Source organism: Salmo trutta, chromosome 22 (genome assembly GCF_901001165.1).
Source record: "Salmo trutta chromosome 22, fSalTru1.1, whole genome shotgun sequence".
NCBI classification, from domain to species: Eukaryota; Metazoa; Chordata; class Actinopteri; order Salmoniformes; family Salmonidae; genus Salmo; species Salmo trutta.
In genome coordinates this window covers 38,781,630-38,797,220 of record NC_042978.1, presented here as the reverse complement: position 1 = coordinate 38,797,220, position 15,591 = coordinate 38,781,630, and the positions used below count along the sequence as shown (strand labels likewise).

Here is a 15,591-nt window from a genome sequence, read left to right as displayed (position 1 = left end):
GTTTTAGCTCGCTACTCCAGTACGGTAGGTGGCAGTACACAGATGATAGTTATCCACGGGGGTCGACATCCCTGTCGAAGAAGAGTACGCACGGCTAGCTAGCTTAGCTAACGTTCTTTAGCTAATAAACTTCGCATGAATCAAGTTCCAGCTCATCATTACTCGTTCGGTTACATACACAAGGTGAGTTGATCTCGTGCTTGCTCCCGAATTGCATTGCATTGCAAACTAGCTACCTAACTTGTTTGTTAACTTAGCTAACATCTAGCTAGCTAGCTACATCTGAAAGGTTGAATGCATTGGTGGAATGCATATAGCTAGCAAGCAACCTGGTACTTTCAATGATTACAAATAGTTGACATTTGGATAATGTAATCGTTTTATGGTTTATTGCATTGCCTAACAAAATAAGTGTCAATGTTAGGTTTTAAAGCTAGCTAAGTAAACTTTCTTGCTGACCTTGGGTTTACATCCTCAATCTATTTTTATACCGAACAAAAATATAACCGCAACGATTTTATTGAGTTACAGTTCATATATGGAAATCAGTCAATTGACATGAATTAATTAAGCCCTAATCCATTCATTTCGCATGACTGGGCAGGGGAGCAGCCATGAGTGGGCCTGGGCACACCCACTGGGGAGCCAGGCCCAGCCAAACATAATTATTTTTTCCCCACAAAAGGGGCTTTATTACAGACATAAATACTCCTCAGTTTCATCAGCTGTTCGGGTGGCTGGTTTCAGACGATCCCGCATGTGAAGAAGCTAGATGTGGACTTCCTGGACTGGCGTGGTTGCCTGTGGTTGTGTGGCCGGTTGGTCGTACTGCCAAATTCTCTATGACGTTGGAGGTGGCTATAGTAGAGAAATAAACATTAGATTCATTGGCAACAGCTTTGGTGGGCATTCCTGCAGTTAGCATGTCAATTGCACACTCCCTCAACTTGACACATCTGTGGCGTTGTGTAACAAAACTGCACATTTGTGGCCTTTTATTGTCTCCAGCACAAGGTGCTGTGTAATGATAATACTGTTTAATCAGGTTCTTGATATGCCACACCTGTCAGGTGGATGGATTATCTTGGCAAAAGATAAATTCTCACGAACAAATATGTAAACAAATTTGTGCACAATATTGGAGAGAAATAAGCTTTCTGTTTGTATGGAACATTTCTGGGATCTTTTATTTCAGCTAATGAAACATGGAACCAACACTTTACAAGTTGCTTTTTATATTTTTGTTCAGTATATGTAAAACAAGTCCTTGATTTTTCTCATATTTCTAGGATATTGACACCAGTCTACTACAATGGAAGTCATAATGCATCACCTTCGGCAGAGAATCTTACCCCACCTGCCCAGAACCTTCACCACTTCTTGTAAGAGCCATTCAAGCTGTGCTGCAGGACATGCCCCAAAGCCAACCCTCGTTGACTCCATCTCCCGACCTAGCACACACCTTCCCCTTGTATCCCGTCTCTTCCAGCCCTCCAACCTGCGTGATGTGGGGCAGGAGAGTCGTGCTCAGGGGGAGATGACCTGCAAGAGCCAGAGACTGATGCAGCAGGCAGGTCTCATCCACCCTTCCAACCCTGGCTGCTACTACATCCTCCCAGCCACAGTGCGCTCCATGGAGAAGCTGGTGAGGCTGATCGACCAGGAGATGCAGAGGATTGGTGGGCAGAAGCTGGACATGCCCAGCCTGTGCTCTGCGGAGCTGTGGAGACGCAGCGAGCGCTGGGACCTGATGGGAAAAGAGCTGTTCCGCCTGAGGGACCGCCACGGAGCTGAGTACTGCCTGGGCCCCACCCATGAGGAGGCAGTGACAGAGCTGCTGGCCTCCCAGGGAACCCTGTCCTACAGACAGCTTCCTCTAATGCTTTACCAGGTATAGGCTACAGTATGGCACCAGATTAAACCTTATTCATTAGTTTATTCAGAGTGGGGCTTCTTTCTTCTTATCGTACACTTGGGTTTATATTATAATGGTATTAAGCTGATGTGTTTCATTTGTCTATGCAGATGACCCGCAAGTTCCGTGATGAGCCAAAGCCTCGGTTCGGGCTGCTACGGGGGCGGGAGTTCTACATGAAGGACATGTACACGTTTGATGTGAGTGAAGAGGCTGCCTACCACACATATGAGTCTGTATGTCAGGCTTACAACCGTCTCTTCTCCCGGCTGGGCCTGCGCATTGTTCAGGTCCAGGCAGACACAGGGAAAATCGGAGGTAAACTCTCCCACGAGTTCCAGCTCCCAGCAGACATCGGAGAGGACAGACTACTGGTCTGTGGGAGCTGCTCTTTCTCTGCCAATGTGGAGACCATGGAACCAGGCCGGACTGACTGCCCACAGTGCCAGGTAGGCACACTGGTGGAGTCCAAGGGCATAGAGGTGGGTCATACGTTCTACCTTGGCACCAAATACTCCCACATATTCAATGCCACCTTCAATAACACCCAGAACAAGCCTGCTGTCACTGAGATGGGCTGCTTCGGGCTGGGGGTGACCCGGATCCTTGCTGCCGCCATAGAGGTGATGTCCACAGAGGAGGCTATCCGCTGGCCTGGGCTGCTTGCCCCTTACCAGGTCTGTGTTCTGCCCCCTAAAAGGGGCAGTAAGGTGGATGAGGTGGCTGGTTTATCTGAGGAGGTGGCCCTTTTTCTGGGGGAGGCTCTGCCCAGCCTAAGAGGTGAGGTGGTTCTGGATGACCGTACACAGATGACCATTGGTAAGAGGCTGAAGGATGCCAGTCAGCTTGGATACCCCTACGTGGTGGCATTGGGGCAGAAGGCTACAGAGGAGATACCCAGGTTTGAGGTGATCTGCCAGCAGACTGGTGAGACTATGTTCCTCAGTAGGGATGGACTGGTAGACCTACTCAGACGAGTGGAGACGGTCTGAGTTGGACTGATCTTGACCTGGACTAAACTATTGAACTCTGTGGAACTCTATTGCTTCTCTGAAATGGGCATGCTTGTGGTTGGGTGGGATGATATGTGGTAAAGAGGCTACTTCTCAACAGCCCTATACCTACTAAGGCCAATCTAAGTCTGATGCAAACTGAGCTGGACTGAAATCTATTATTACACTGTTATGGACATGTATGTGTGGGGTAGGGTGGAAGTAGCCCTTGATCATGACTCTCAGTTCCATTACATTACACATACAGTTGTCAGAAGTTTACATACACCTTAGCCAAATACATTTAAACTCAGTTTCACAATTCCTGACATTTAATCCTAGTAAAAATTTGCTGTCTTAGGTCAGTTAGGATCACCAGTTTATTTTAAGAATGTTAAATGTCAGAATAATAGTAGAGTGATTTCAGCTTTTCTTTCTTTCATCACATTCCCAGTGGGTCAGAAGTTTACATACTCAATTAGTATTTGGTAGCATTGCCTTTTAAATTGTTTAACTTGGGTCAAATGTTTCGGGTAGCCTTCCACAATAAGTTGGTTGAATTTTGGCCCATTCCTCCTGACAGAGCTGGTGTAACTGAGTCAGGTTTGTAGGCCTCCTTGCTCGCACACGCTTTTTCAGTTCTGCCCACACATTTTCTATAGGCTTGAGGTCAGGGCTTTGTGATGGCCACTCCAAAACCTTGACTTTGTTGTCCTCATTGTCCATTTGGAAGACCCATTTGCAACCAAGCTTTAAGTTCCTGACTGATGTCTTGAGATGTGGCTTCAATATATCCACATCATTTTCCTTCCTCATGATGCCATCTATTTTGTGAAGTGCACCAGTCCCTCCTGCAGCAAAGCACCCCCACAACATGATGCTGCCACCCCTGTGCTTCACGGTTGGGATGGTGTTCTTTGGCTTGCAAGCCTCCCCTTTTTTCTCCAAACACAACGATGGTCATTATGGCCAAACAGTTCTATTTTTGTTTCATCAGACCAGAGGACATTTCCCCAAAAAGTATGATCTTTGTCCCCATGTGCAGTTGCAAACCGTAGTCTGGCCTTCTTATGGCGGCTTGGAGCAGTGGCTTCTTCCTTGCTGAGCGGCCTTTCAGGTTATGTCGATATAGGACTCGTTTTACTGTGGATATAGTTACTTTTGTACCGGTTTCCCCCGGCATCTTCACAAGGTCCTTTGCTGTTGTTTTGGGATTGATTTGCACTTTTCGCATCAAAGTACTTTCATCTCTAGGAGACTCTCTCCTTCCTGAGAGGTATGACGGCTGCATGGTCCCATGGTGTTTATACTTGCATACTATTGTTTGTACAGATGAACGTGGTACCTTCAGGCGTTTGGAAATTGCTCCCAAGGATGAACCAGACTTGTGGAGGTCGACAATTGGAGGTCTTGGCTGATTTCTTTTGATTTTCCCATGATGTCAAGCAAAGAGGCACAGAGTTTGAAGGTAGGCCTTGAAATACACCCACAGGTACACTTCCAATTGACTCAAATGATGTCAATTAGTCTATGAGAAGCTTCTAAAGCCATGACATCATTTTCTGAAATTTTACAAGCTGTTTAAAGGCACAGTCAACTTGCATGTAAACTTCTGACCCACTGGAATTGTGATACAGTGAAATAATCTGCCTAAACAATTGTTGGAAAAATTACGTGTCATGCACAAAGTAGATGTCCTAACCGACTTGCCTAAACTATAAGTTTGTTAACAAGAAATGTGTTGAGTGGTTGAAACACTTTGGTTGGAGTCATTAAATCTAGTTTATGTAAACTTCCCACTTCAACTGTAAATCAATTGGACGAAGGCGTCTTCTGCAGGAGGAAGTTTTGTCAAGAGCCGCGACGCTCGGTCTGAACATTAACACGGATCGCTTGCGGTACGGTTTTGGAAGCATAAGGACCTTTGCTTTCATATCAGCAAGGAAAAAATGTATACATTAATAAAGGTTCAATTGATACACACCTTTTATAGGGTTAGGGTTCCCACATGGTCATATTTCCATGTTACAGAAAACAGATGGAAGACAGAGTGGACTACCTGTGCTAATACGCTATCTGAGTCTTCGGACACCTGTGTGTAAACGGAAGATGGACGCCACAAACGTGTTGTCACTGAAAAATACTGTCAATCTGCAACTGTTTAAACCGGTTACGACCGTGTACAATAAGTGTGTATTTAGCATTTGTTAAATTATTTTTGATGTGATATGAAAGTAGAGGGATTTAGGTTTCAAGAACCGTACCGCAATTGAGAATCGATTCACATTTAGATGGAGTATTTGGCTGTTTTAGGCTTCCAAAGCCAATTCACCCTTTAAACAGAACATGCAAATCCTTGCACTAAGACGTATTAGGCTCCTTTAGTCCAATATAGGGCCGGTGGAAGAGGATCAATAATTATTCTCAAATTACGTTGGTTCATTAGTCATGTGTGATGTCTGTCATTAAACATATTTTTTTCCATCCGGGCTCGGTCAGATACAGTAACACGAGTCATATACACACATTGCATCAGAACTATTGAATCAAAGCTCTAACTGTTCCCCTACGGAAGCTTTTTGATATTGCACCGCAACGTTCACGTGTAAATAACTTGTATGATTTTGTTCTACATACTTTATGTAGACGTATTTCTTGTCATACGTGTCGCTTCAGTAGTCAATACTAAGAAACCGTAATTCAGCAACTAGTTTAATCTTCAAATACATCCACCTTATTTGGAGTGAATATGGCTTCACTATCACAACAGGGCGATGATAGCGACGATGGCATGGACGACTTTATGGAGAAATTCAAGAAAGAGAAATATAGCAACGCCTTTTCCGAGAAGAACTGGGAAGAGGTAGTAAAGACATGTAACTAGCTACATCTCTACAAACACGACTGATATAGCACTGACAGTTTTCAGTCATTACTCTGTCAGTATCATTGGAGTGTTGGCTAGCTAACGTTAGCTAGCTAACCAGTCATATCTAGCCATCTGTGGATGGGCGCTAACGACAAATGTTAGCTAGCTAGAATACTATTAAAGATTTGTTTAAATGGCTAAACCATTTTGATATAAAACAGTTTTCTTTACGTTTTGTCATACTGCCAGTCTCATTGATTGGCTAGCTAGCTAGTTATGTTAGTTACTGGCAAAGAGTCGTGCACTCAGCTATGCCCAGAACTGTCCCCATGGTTTCCAGAGGCCACAGGCTTTACTACCTGTCTCATTCATTGCACTGTCCTGCAGGAGTTCGATAAGGTGCCTATGTTTATGAAGACAGCGCCTGATGAGATTGACCCCATGAAACACCCGGAGCTCGCTGCTATTCAGTCCATCATCCACGACGATGACAGACCACTAGAGGGTATGGTAGCCGTTGCTGTACTTTCTCCACTCCTGAGGAATGAATTGGCTGTCCCAACCAAACCCAGAGTCAATGGTTGTTTCCTTATTTCTACTCAGAGCAAGCCGAGAGCCTGAAAGATGAGGGGAACGACTACTTTAAAGAGAAGAACTACAAGAAAGCTATCGTGTCCTACACAGCCGGACTGAAGAAGAACTGCAGTGACTCTAATGTCAATGCCATCCTGCTCACTAACCGAGCGGCAGCACACTTCCACCTGGGTACAGACCTGTTCTTAGAACTTACCCATCTGTAGATCTCATGATATTGGTCTGGGATGTTTGTTGCAGTCACTCTCTCTTCTTGCCTTGCAGGTAACATGCGCTCTGCACTGAATGATTCTGTCGCTGCAAAGAAGTTTAAACCAGACCACCTCAAAGCATTAATTAGAGGTTTGTCCATAGATAAACATCACATTTGACTATTCTACTGGAAGACACATCTAGACACTGAACATTTGCAATGAGACAAATGCTGTATGCATGACTCCTCTCTCTCATTCTCCTGCTCTGTGACTGTCTGTGCAGGTGCCTCGTGTTGTATGGAGCTGAAAAAATATACAGATGCCCTGCTGTGGTGTGAGGAGGGGCTCAAGCTGCAGCCCACAGACAAGAAGTTACTGGAGCTGAGAGCTACAGCAGATAAACACAAGGTATATTACAGGCCTTAATATGGCCTTGACTCCTTTCTGTTGTGGAGTCCAGTCCATATTTTAGATGAACCTATGCTGAAATGGTTGTATTTGTGGTTCAGAGAGCAGCAGAGAGAGATGCAAGGAAGGCGAAGGTTAAAGAAAAGAAGGAGCTCAGTGAGAGAGAGGCTCTGCTGGCTGCTATAAAGGTGAGCGAGATCATAGTCACACAAGACACGCATCCGACCACATGATTCCTTTATAAGGAGGGTTGATGAAGGCACTGCCGCGTGGCAATACATCGTTTTTATGACACATGCTTTACAGGAGCGTGGCATCAAGTTACTGAAGCCTAAGCAGCGTCCTAAGTGCAGCTCTGACAGTGAGGATGATAATAGAGGCTCCTCTAGAGCCATGGCAGGCCTGGACCTGGATGGTCTGTGTTCTGTGGAGGCCACAGGGGCCAAGGTGTTCCTGGATGAACAGGGTGTCATGCATTGGCCAGTCCTCTTCCTCTACCCCGAACACCAACAAACAGACTTCATCTCAGCCTTCAGCGAATCCTCCAGGTATGATTCTCTCCTCTCTCTCTCAACAGAATGTGGGGTTGGAAGGGTCTACATAAAATCAGACAGTATGTTGGTTTGTAGATCCTAGAAATCATCCAACTCAATACTCTACAAGATGCCTAAAGTAGAACCAACATTACATTGCTAATGACCAATAACACTCAAAATAATACAGATTTTATAAACTGGGTGGTTCGAGCCCTGAATGCTGATTGGCTGACAGCCGTGGTATATCAGACCGTATACCACGGGTATGACAACATTTATTTTTACTGCTCTAATTACATTGGTAACCCGTTTTATAATAGCAATAAGGCTCCACAGGGGTTTTTGGTATATGGCCAATATACCACGACTAAGCACTGTGTCCAGGCACTCTGCGATGAGTCTTGCCTAAGAACAGCCCTTAGCTGTGGTATATTGGGCATATACCACACCCTCTCGTGCCTTATTGCTTAAACATAACATTTGCTTTTTTAGCTTTCTTGATCACCTGACTCTCATGTTTGGAGAGGAACTCCCACCTTGGGACACTAACCGGAAGTATTCTCCCCAAAACCTCCAGGTCAGTAGTTTTTACTTTGATTTATTGGTTACATTGAACAGTTTTGGGGTTATATCCTCTATCTCTGAAATTGTGTTTTCCTTAGTTGGTTCTGACTATTTTGCCATTCTGACTCCTTAGCTGTTCTTTGAAGACCACGAGAAAGAGTCCTTATATCAAGTCAATCCAGAGACGCCTCTCATTAAAATCCTTCAGCATAAAAGGTACGGAATGTATTTTTTTCTTACTTCTTTGAGCTCACTTGTATACTGTGACTTGCTAATTGCTTTCTCATGGCTGATCTTTCCTGCTTTTTTTGACAGGTGTTTTGTAAAAGCAGGAACTCCCAGCTTTGTCATTCTGGTAAATGGGTCGCCGTTTTGCGAGAAGTTCTTATCAGAAAGGAAAACCCATCGACTGTAATGACACTCCTCATTAAATCAGCCTAGACCTGTCAATCTCACAGACTACTGGTATGAACTCTTTCCCACCAATCGGAAAGGACTGCTCTCCACTCCCTGCCCAAAGTATATGTAAAAGTGTAGATTTTGTTATTTAAGAGAAGAGATTAATGTTATGTTTGGGAGCCTTTACATTGTTCCAGATATCTCCAACATACTCTGTGATTGGCAAGATTGCAGTGCTCATTACTGTATGTATATATCAAATTCTATATGAGTGTCAATCTGGGAACCTGTCATAAAATCTGTTATAATTAAGTCACCATGTCACTCTTACTAAAAGGCCTTACAACAAAGTATTGGAATTTGTTTTTGTCACTTCCTTTTCACTGTCTCAACAACATACTATGATTGTGAAAGCCAAACCAACCCATATGTTACACATGTAGTTGACAAGACTCAATCTGACTAAACCAGCTTTTCTTGCCATGTAAGAACATTTTCCAGCAGCTTGTGTGTTACAGTGCACCGTAGTACCCAAGCAGCATTACTCAATAAGCTGGCTGGCTTTATGAAAATACTCTTTATTTTGGGGTCTGTACAAAATACCTGGGACAGGTTAAACCAATAAGCTTTAGAACAGTGTTTGCCAAACTCGGTCCTCGGGACCCCAAAGGGTGCATGATTAGATTTTTTGCACGAGCACTACTCAGCTTATTCAAATAATCAACTAATCATCAAACTTACATTATTTGTATCTGCTGTTTAGTGCTAGGGCAAAAAAACGAAATGTGCACGAGTTTGGGAAACACTGCTTTAGAATTATCACCATTGTTGGGAAGGTATGGTTCATCATTAAAATGATAGGTGTGTCCTCATTGCTTCCTGAATGTCTCGGATCAGCAGTTTATTTGTCTTATATAAACTCCTTGGATGACTGATGCACATTCAGTTTGTGAGTTGATTCAAGCAAGACAAAATAGGCAGAAACAGGGGTTCCAAAAAAGCAGTTGTGCACAGATGTATTTTACCATTTCACTTTAGAACATTGCATGATTAGTACAAAGTCTTCTGACACAAGGCAAGCTCCTCATTGGAACAAAGAAACAATAAAATGACTATCTTCCTGTCATACTGGGAACACTAAAGAAAAGGAACCCGGCTGTTCAATCAGTGCTTGATCTTTGCTAGTTCTCTATCAACATTAGATACTGCTCACATGGACATAGACTTGGCCAGTGGTCTCTTCCTGGCTGGCTGGTTGGGTTGCACAGTCTCCAGAAGCCTCCTGACCAGCTCTAGCCTGCCCCTGCTGATCAGAGCCCTGGAGAGCTCGGTCACCTCCTCGGTGTGTGCCCTGCACAGGCTTCTCAGCTCAGCCTGCACCGCATCCTCTGGGTACCTCTCCTGGGCTCTCCGTACCCACACCTCCAGCTGGGTGATGGCGGGACCGGGGTCGGAGCCACTCTGAGTGAATAGCCCCAACAGGGCCTCCAGGAGGCAGCGTAGAGCCATGGTGTCCCTGCTGCCAGGCCGCTCCAGATCCAGGGCCCTCTTGAAGCAGTCGGCTGCATTCTGTTCCTCGCCCTTCAGCAGCAGACAGCGCCCCCGGAGGAGGTGGAGGTCTGGGAGGCTGTCCCCCGGGTCACACTGCAGCGCTTGAGAGAGGGACACCAGGGCTCTGTTTAACGCCCCCTCATCCACAAGCAGGCTCTCCTGAAGGGCATCCACACCCATGTAGTAATACACCTGGTAAGAGACACAGATGTATTATACTGTAGTAATACACCTGGTAAGACACACACAGATGTATTATACTGTGTAGTAATACACCTGGTAAGACACACACAGATGTATTATACTGTGTAGTAATACACAGTTGTATTATACTGTATACTAATACACCTGGTAAGACACACAGTTGTATTATACTGTGTGGTGATACACCTGTAGTAACACCTGCATTAATTTGTTTGCCTATCACAGCAACACAATGACACATTACTGTATGTCTCACTAGATATTCTGTTTTTCTTGACAAGTTACTGTTGATCTTTCACTCACACGGCTTATTTCTACGTGCCCGATGTGACTGCTGTCAAAGTGCTTGCAGTGTCTTGTCAAACAGCAGAGAGCAGCACACACATCCCCACTCACCTGTCCCATCTCCAGGTGTGTGCGTAGACAGGGGCGAACACTCAGCACCCTCTCCAGGTCTGCCTTGGCCTCAGTCAGGCTATGTCTGTCAGGGAGCCCACCCTGTCCCTGTTTAGCCCTCTCAAGATCCCTCACATAGGCCATCACATTGATCTGAGAATAAAAGCATGTCTGTTTATGTCTGTTTGTGTGTATTCTGTGATTGTCATGTAAGTCCATCCCTGCGAGTGTCATGTAGAGTTTAGATTTATCATTTGGTTTAGTATTAACATTATTGAAGTGACATTTCATATTACAATAGTGTCAAGTGTTAAACTGAGTTGAACATTGTGTTTAGACATGTTAGGGTTACTGTAGTGTACCTTGGCGCGGGTGCAGTAGGCCTGCCAGTTGAGTTCAGGGTCAGGCAGCACATTGAGGGCCATGTTACAGATCCCTGTGGACATCTCATGTTTTCCCAGCAGATAGAACACCTTGGCCAGCTGGTTCAGGATGAACGCATCGTCTGCAGCTAGTTTTATGGCCTGCAGGGGACAATATTACATTCGTTTTTACGATAACCTGAAGAATGACAGGGCTATGCTCTCTTTTTAAAATCTGGCAGGTGCATAACAACCTATAACCCTGCATAAGGGCTTATGAGAAGTTTTCAACCCTGCAGAAGAACTGAGGGCAGATACGGTAGTAGACTTGAGCTGGCGCCAAGTTTATAACCCTTTATACAGTAGGTGATGAGGAAGCAGACATATCAGCTAATCATTATTCAAACGTTCATGATACACTGTCATCTGAATGAATCTGGCAGCTGTGAGGATAAGATGCCACTAAGCAGTCATTAGAAGCATTAAAAAGCAAGAGACAAGTCCCTAGGGCTTTACGACTTGTTCTAGTTTATAAGTCCCACTTTTCTGTGAGTGTTGTACGTACAGTTCCGAAGCAGAACAGGGGGTCAGAATCAGAGTAGCCACAGTCATGTACAGACATGGGCACCGTGGAGAATTCTTCTTTCCTCTCTAACATGATGCCTATGTAGCACCAGGATAGTGCTGTGTGGGTGAGGGGGTCAGGTAGAAACATACTGAATGATTAATCAATACATTTAGGACAGTAAGACACAGCACTCATCTTGTGGGTTCAGATGGAGAGAGAGCAATAATAATTAATTCTTTTTTTCCGCCTATCTTCCTTCTTGTATACCTTTGTGATGTGTTTTCTCTGACTTCAGGGTCTCTGTGAGCAGCTTCAGTCCCTTGTAGTGAAACAGTCTGGAGTTCTCCGAGTCTTCCTTGTTCTTTACCATATCATCTAGTCTACAAAAATAGATCCATTTGCTTTACATTGTTCTTACACATGAGCTTGGAGATATTATTTTCTAATTTATTTTCTATGAAAAGATTTGAAACATTCAAGACACAATTTACCGAATATAGATTGTTGCCATTTTGAAATACCAGCTTCTCTTTTCTTCTGTTGGTATCTAAAAAAAATAAGCAACATTAACTTTTACTAAATCAATATATTACTGTAGATGTGAAATTACTTCGTAAGTAATCTAACATGAGATCTCACCAGCTCTCCCCCGTAGTCCAGAGCTCTGTTGTACAGGATCAGAGAGGCGGTCAGTCTTTCCCTCTGCTCTTCCTCTCTGTCAAGCTCTATGTCATAAGGATGAGCATAGGCCTGCTCTGCCAGGCACCGGGCTGCAGAAAGCCTGGACTCCGCCTGACCTGGCTGCCCAGCCTCCAGACCCATGAGCTGGGACAACTTCTCCACACACTCCCCTGCGTCCAGCTCCCTCTGGAGGCGGTCGTACACGTAGCCAAGGTTGGCCCAAGCGTTCAGGTTCCCCGGGTCTTCTTTACAGATGCTCATGAAGGTCTCCTCGGCCTGCTCCAGCTGGTCCAAATGGAAAGCCAGGAGACCCAGGAGGTTACGGACACCATACTGGAGGTACCTGTAATGTTTTGAAAACAATAGTCCAGTCCATTTATTATTCATTGTACCAGCTAAAGGGAAATTAGAATTCCAGTTCCATGTTTTACTCCAGCACTCTTTAGCTAGTGATCAACAATGTAACTGCCAAAATAATGGAATCACTTGAGTTAAATTAGGGATACAAAGTATATTGAAAGCAAGTGATTGCACACAGGTGTGGTTCCTGAGTTAAATAAACAATTGACATTCCATAATGCTTAGGTTCCTGAATAAAAATCCGCAGGGCACAATGGTCAATGAATAGTTTAATGAGTATGAAAACGATGTAACCATATGCCATGGCCATCTGTCACCAGATCTCAATCCAATTGGACACTTATGGGAGATTCTGGAGCGGAGCCTGAGACAGCGTTTTCCACCACCATCAACAAAACACCAAATTATGGAATTTCTTGTGGAAGAATGATGTCGCATCCCTCCAATAGAGTTCCAGACACTTGTCCTATTAAGACACTTAACACTTTGGTGTTTCCTTTATTTTGGCAGTTACCTGTATGTACACCCATGATTTCAGTAAAGTTCAATTAACAATATCAGACATCCCAAACTCCATCCTTATAACCATAAGATAATATGTTACAATACCCAACTTCTGCCTCCAGCTCAGCCCCCAGAGAGTCCACCTTCAGCTGGGTGTCCCTCCTCCGCAGCTCCCCTGGCCCGCTGGGCTCATGGTTCAGGTTGAGGTCCAGGTGGAAGTGACCTGGGATGTACGCCATGCCATCAATGAGGGACTCAATGTCCTCCTCTGTGTTGCCTTCCTTCATGGCTTTCTCCTGTTTATTAATCACATATTTATCCAGGTAATTCATAGTCTTTTACAATTACTACCTGAGACTCATATGTCCCCATACACTACTGTTGACTGTCAGAGTCAACTGGCTGTTTTCTTCTTCCTCCAGAGGCAGACTGGTAATACCGGTTAGGTTAGGGACTAGGGAGGGGAAGGAGTAAGTAACCTCATGCAGTGGTGTACTGTACTCCCATTCTGGCCTAGCTGGCTTAGTTGGCTACCTCCCGCTCCATTCTTCTCATTTGAATAGTACATTTGAATGTGATTGAACATTTATGACCCCCTTTTTTGTGTTTCTCTTTATGATACAATACATTGAGATGTGGTTTGAATATCTGACTGATAATCAGTAGGTCTATGGTCTTCTTTTATGGCTCACATGTCAGCTTTAGGTTTTTACAGACAAGGAGAGTGGGTTATTGCTTTAGACAGGTGTCACAACAACAGTAGGTAGGTTGACTTTCACTCAACCTTTTAAAACAATCTTTTAGAAGGTGCTTACATCAGCTTTCCTCTTGCCTGCTGTCTCCATGGTAATGACAGAACGTGATCCATTAGGCTCAGCATGAACAGTTTGAGAGAGATGCAGTTGGACAAAGAGCCCTTTGACTTGGCTCATGTGCTTAGATGAAGTATGCAGATATCCTCAATCTCAGTGAACTCAAATAAACTCTAATTGTAAACAAAGGTGATCACTCTTTCAAAACTCATACTAATATTTCAAAAAGTATTTGTTGCATTACGGTCTGTCCAGTGCAGATAAGGAGTATTTATTTATGTATGGTACCACCAGTATTTATTTTTTTACCCTTGAAGTGTTTGGCCTCTTATCACCACCAGAGGGTGGACATGCATTGATTGTATTGTATGACAAACAGATTGAAAGTGTTGTGTACTGACACCACACTGTTGACGGAGAGCGAGCATTTAATTTATTATAGTGTTGAATAAAAGTTGGCAGATATTTTTTTTATAAAAGCTCAAGCAATTCCTATGGTGATGGATAATGGGTACGTAAAATCTCATCTTCACAAATGATCCCAAAATAGTTCCGAATATATTTGGGCTGTGTGTGTTTTATCTGCTTTATGAGCTGCGATTTTAGTGAACCAATTACCCTTAACTTGAATAGCATATAGCATAGAGTTTCACCCAAGTTTGTTACGTGTCTGATCATTTTGACAGCTTGTGTTTTAGTTGGCTAAGGATGTCGTTGGCAGTCTAGACATCAAACATCCGTCTAGAATGACGTCTGATTCCTGGGCCAGACTACTAATCTGTCAGCATGGTAATGTCTATCCTTCAATCTCTAAACTGAAAAACATACTTGTGGAGTACTTGATCAGACATATTTGACTTCCTTTGGATATTGGGGTAATAGACCCAGTGCTCTTAAAAACATTTTAGTCCAATGTGTGTTTTTTCCTATCTCTTGATTTCCGTATTTATTTTTTATTTTCGTTCCTTCTTTTCTGTACTATTTTGCTCCTAAATTACTTTAACAGGAGGGAAAACACCATTGTGCTGTCTGCAGGTGCTTGGTGATGTCATCAACCCGGGACAAGAGTCAGGGAGAACACCAAGGTGAGTGTTGAAAGAGTGGATGGTGGGGAAGGAGGGAAAAGGGGAAGAAGGGGAACATGTGCATGAAGTCAGTCTGTTCCTTACCCAGTCTGTCATGTAACCTGACAGAGAGTCAGGAGCAATACTCATACTAACCGTACAATTTGTGACGTGAATTTAGTATGTAGTATGCTTATTGGTCATAGTATGTGTAACAGTGTAGGTTCCGTCCCTCTCTTCGCCCCAACCCGGGCTCGAACCAGGGACCCTTGCACACATCAACAACTGACACCCCACGAAGCATCGTTACCCATCGCGCCACAAAAGCCGCGGCCCTTGCAACGCAAGGGGAAACCCTACTTCAAGTCTCAGAGCGAGTGACGTCACTGATTGAAATGCTATTAGCTTCCCTGTAGCTCAGTTGGTAGAGCATGGTGTTTGCAACGCCAGGGTCGTGGGTTCGATTCCCACGGGGGGCCAGCACAGAAAAAAATGTATGAAATTGTATGAAATGTATGCATTCACTACTGTAAGTCGCTCTGGATAAGAGCGTCTGCTAAATGACTAAAATGTAAAAAAAAATAGCGCGCACCACCGCTAACTAACTAGCCATTTCAC

General features: G+C 44.1%; 3 protein-coding genes and 1 non-coding gene across 5 annotated transcripts; 3 read left to right on the top strand and 1 right to left on the bottom strand.

Annotated features, from left to right (window-relative positions):
* Positions 1-68: 68 nt before the first annotated feature.
* pars2 (prolyl-tRNA synthetase 2, mitochondrial) lies at positions 69-3,070 on the top strand. The gene is made up of 3 exons (XM_029707940.1): positions 69-183; positions 1,290-1,891; positions 2,026-3,070. The coding sequence occupies exons 2-3, from the start codon at positions 1,313-1,315 to the stop codon at positions 2,905-2,907; spliced, it is 1,461 nt and encodes a 486-aa protein (XP_029563800.1). The 5' UTR covers positions 69-183; positions 1,290-1,312; the 3' UTR covers positions 2,908-3,070.
* Positions 3,071-4,340: 1,270 nt separating this feature from the next.
* On the top strand, positions 4,341-8,824 carry ttc4 (tetratricopeptide repeat domain 4). 2 transcript variants are annotated; one of them, XM_029707942.1, is made up of 10 exons: positions 4,341-4,375; positions 6,164-6,281; positions 6,380-6,541; positions 6,635-6,712; positions 6,848-6,972; positions 7,074-7,160; positions 7,279-7,520; positions 8,001-8,085; positions 8,206-8,288; positions 8,388-8,824. In XM_029707942.1, exons 1-10 carry the CDS (start codon positions 4,343-4,345, stop codon positions 8,485-8,487), a joined length of 1,113 nt encoding a protein of 370 aa, XP_029563802.1. In that variant the 5' UTR covers positions 4,341-4,342; the 3' UTR covers positions 8,488-8,824. The 2 variants fall into 2 exon arrangements, with proteins under 2 accessions (XP_029563802.1, XP_029563801.1); XM_029707941.1 differs by lacking the exon at positions 4,341-4,375 and adding an exon at positions 5,176-5,770.
* Positions 8,825-9,029: 205 nt separating this feature from the next.
* ttc22 (tetratricopeptide repeat domain 22) lies at positions 9,030-13,530 on the bottom strand. Its single transcript, XM_029707939.1, has 8 exons — positions 13,203-13,530; positions 12,192-12,576; positions 12,044-12,099; positions 11,820-11,932; positions 11,550-11,668; positions 10,985-11,146; positions 10,623-10,775; positions 9,030-10,214 (listed from the first exon to the last, which is right to left on the bottom strand). The coding sequence occupies exons 1-8, from the start codon at positions 13,427-13,429 to the stop codon at positions 9,681-9,683; spliced, it is 1,749 nt and encodes a 582-aa protein (XP_029563799.1). The 5' UTR covers positions 13,430-13,530; the 3' UTR covers positions 9,030-9,680.
* Positions 13,531-15,377: 1,847 nt separating this feature from the next.
* trnaa-ugc (transfer RNA alanine (anticodon UGC)) lies at positions 15,378-15,452 on the top strand. Its single transcript has one exon. It is a non-coding gene; the product is annotated as a tRNA-Ala (tRNA).
* Positions 15,453-15,591: the final 139 nt, after the last annotated feature.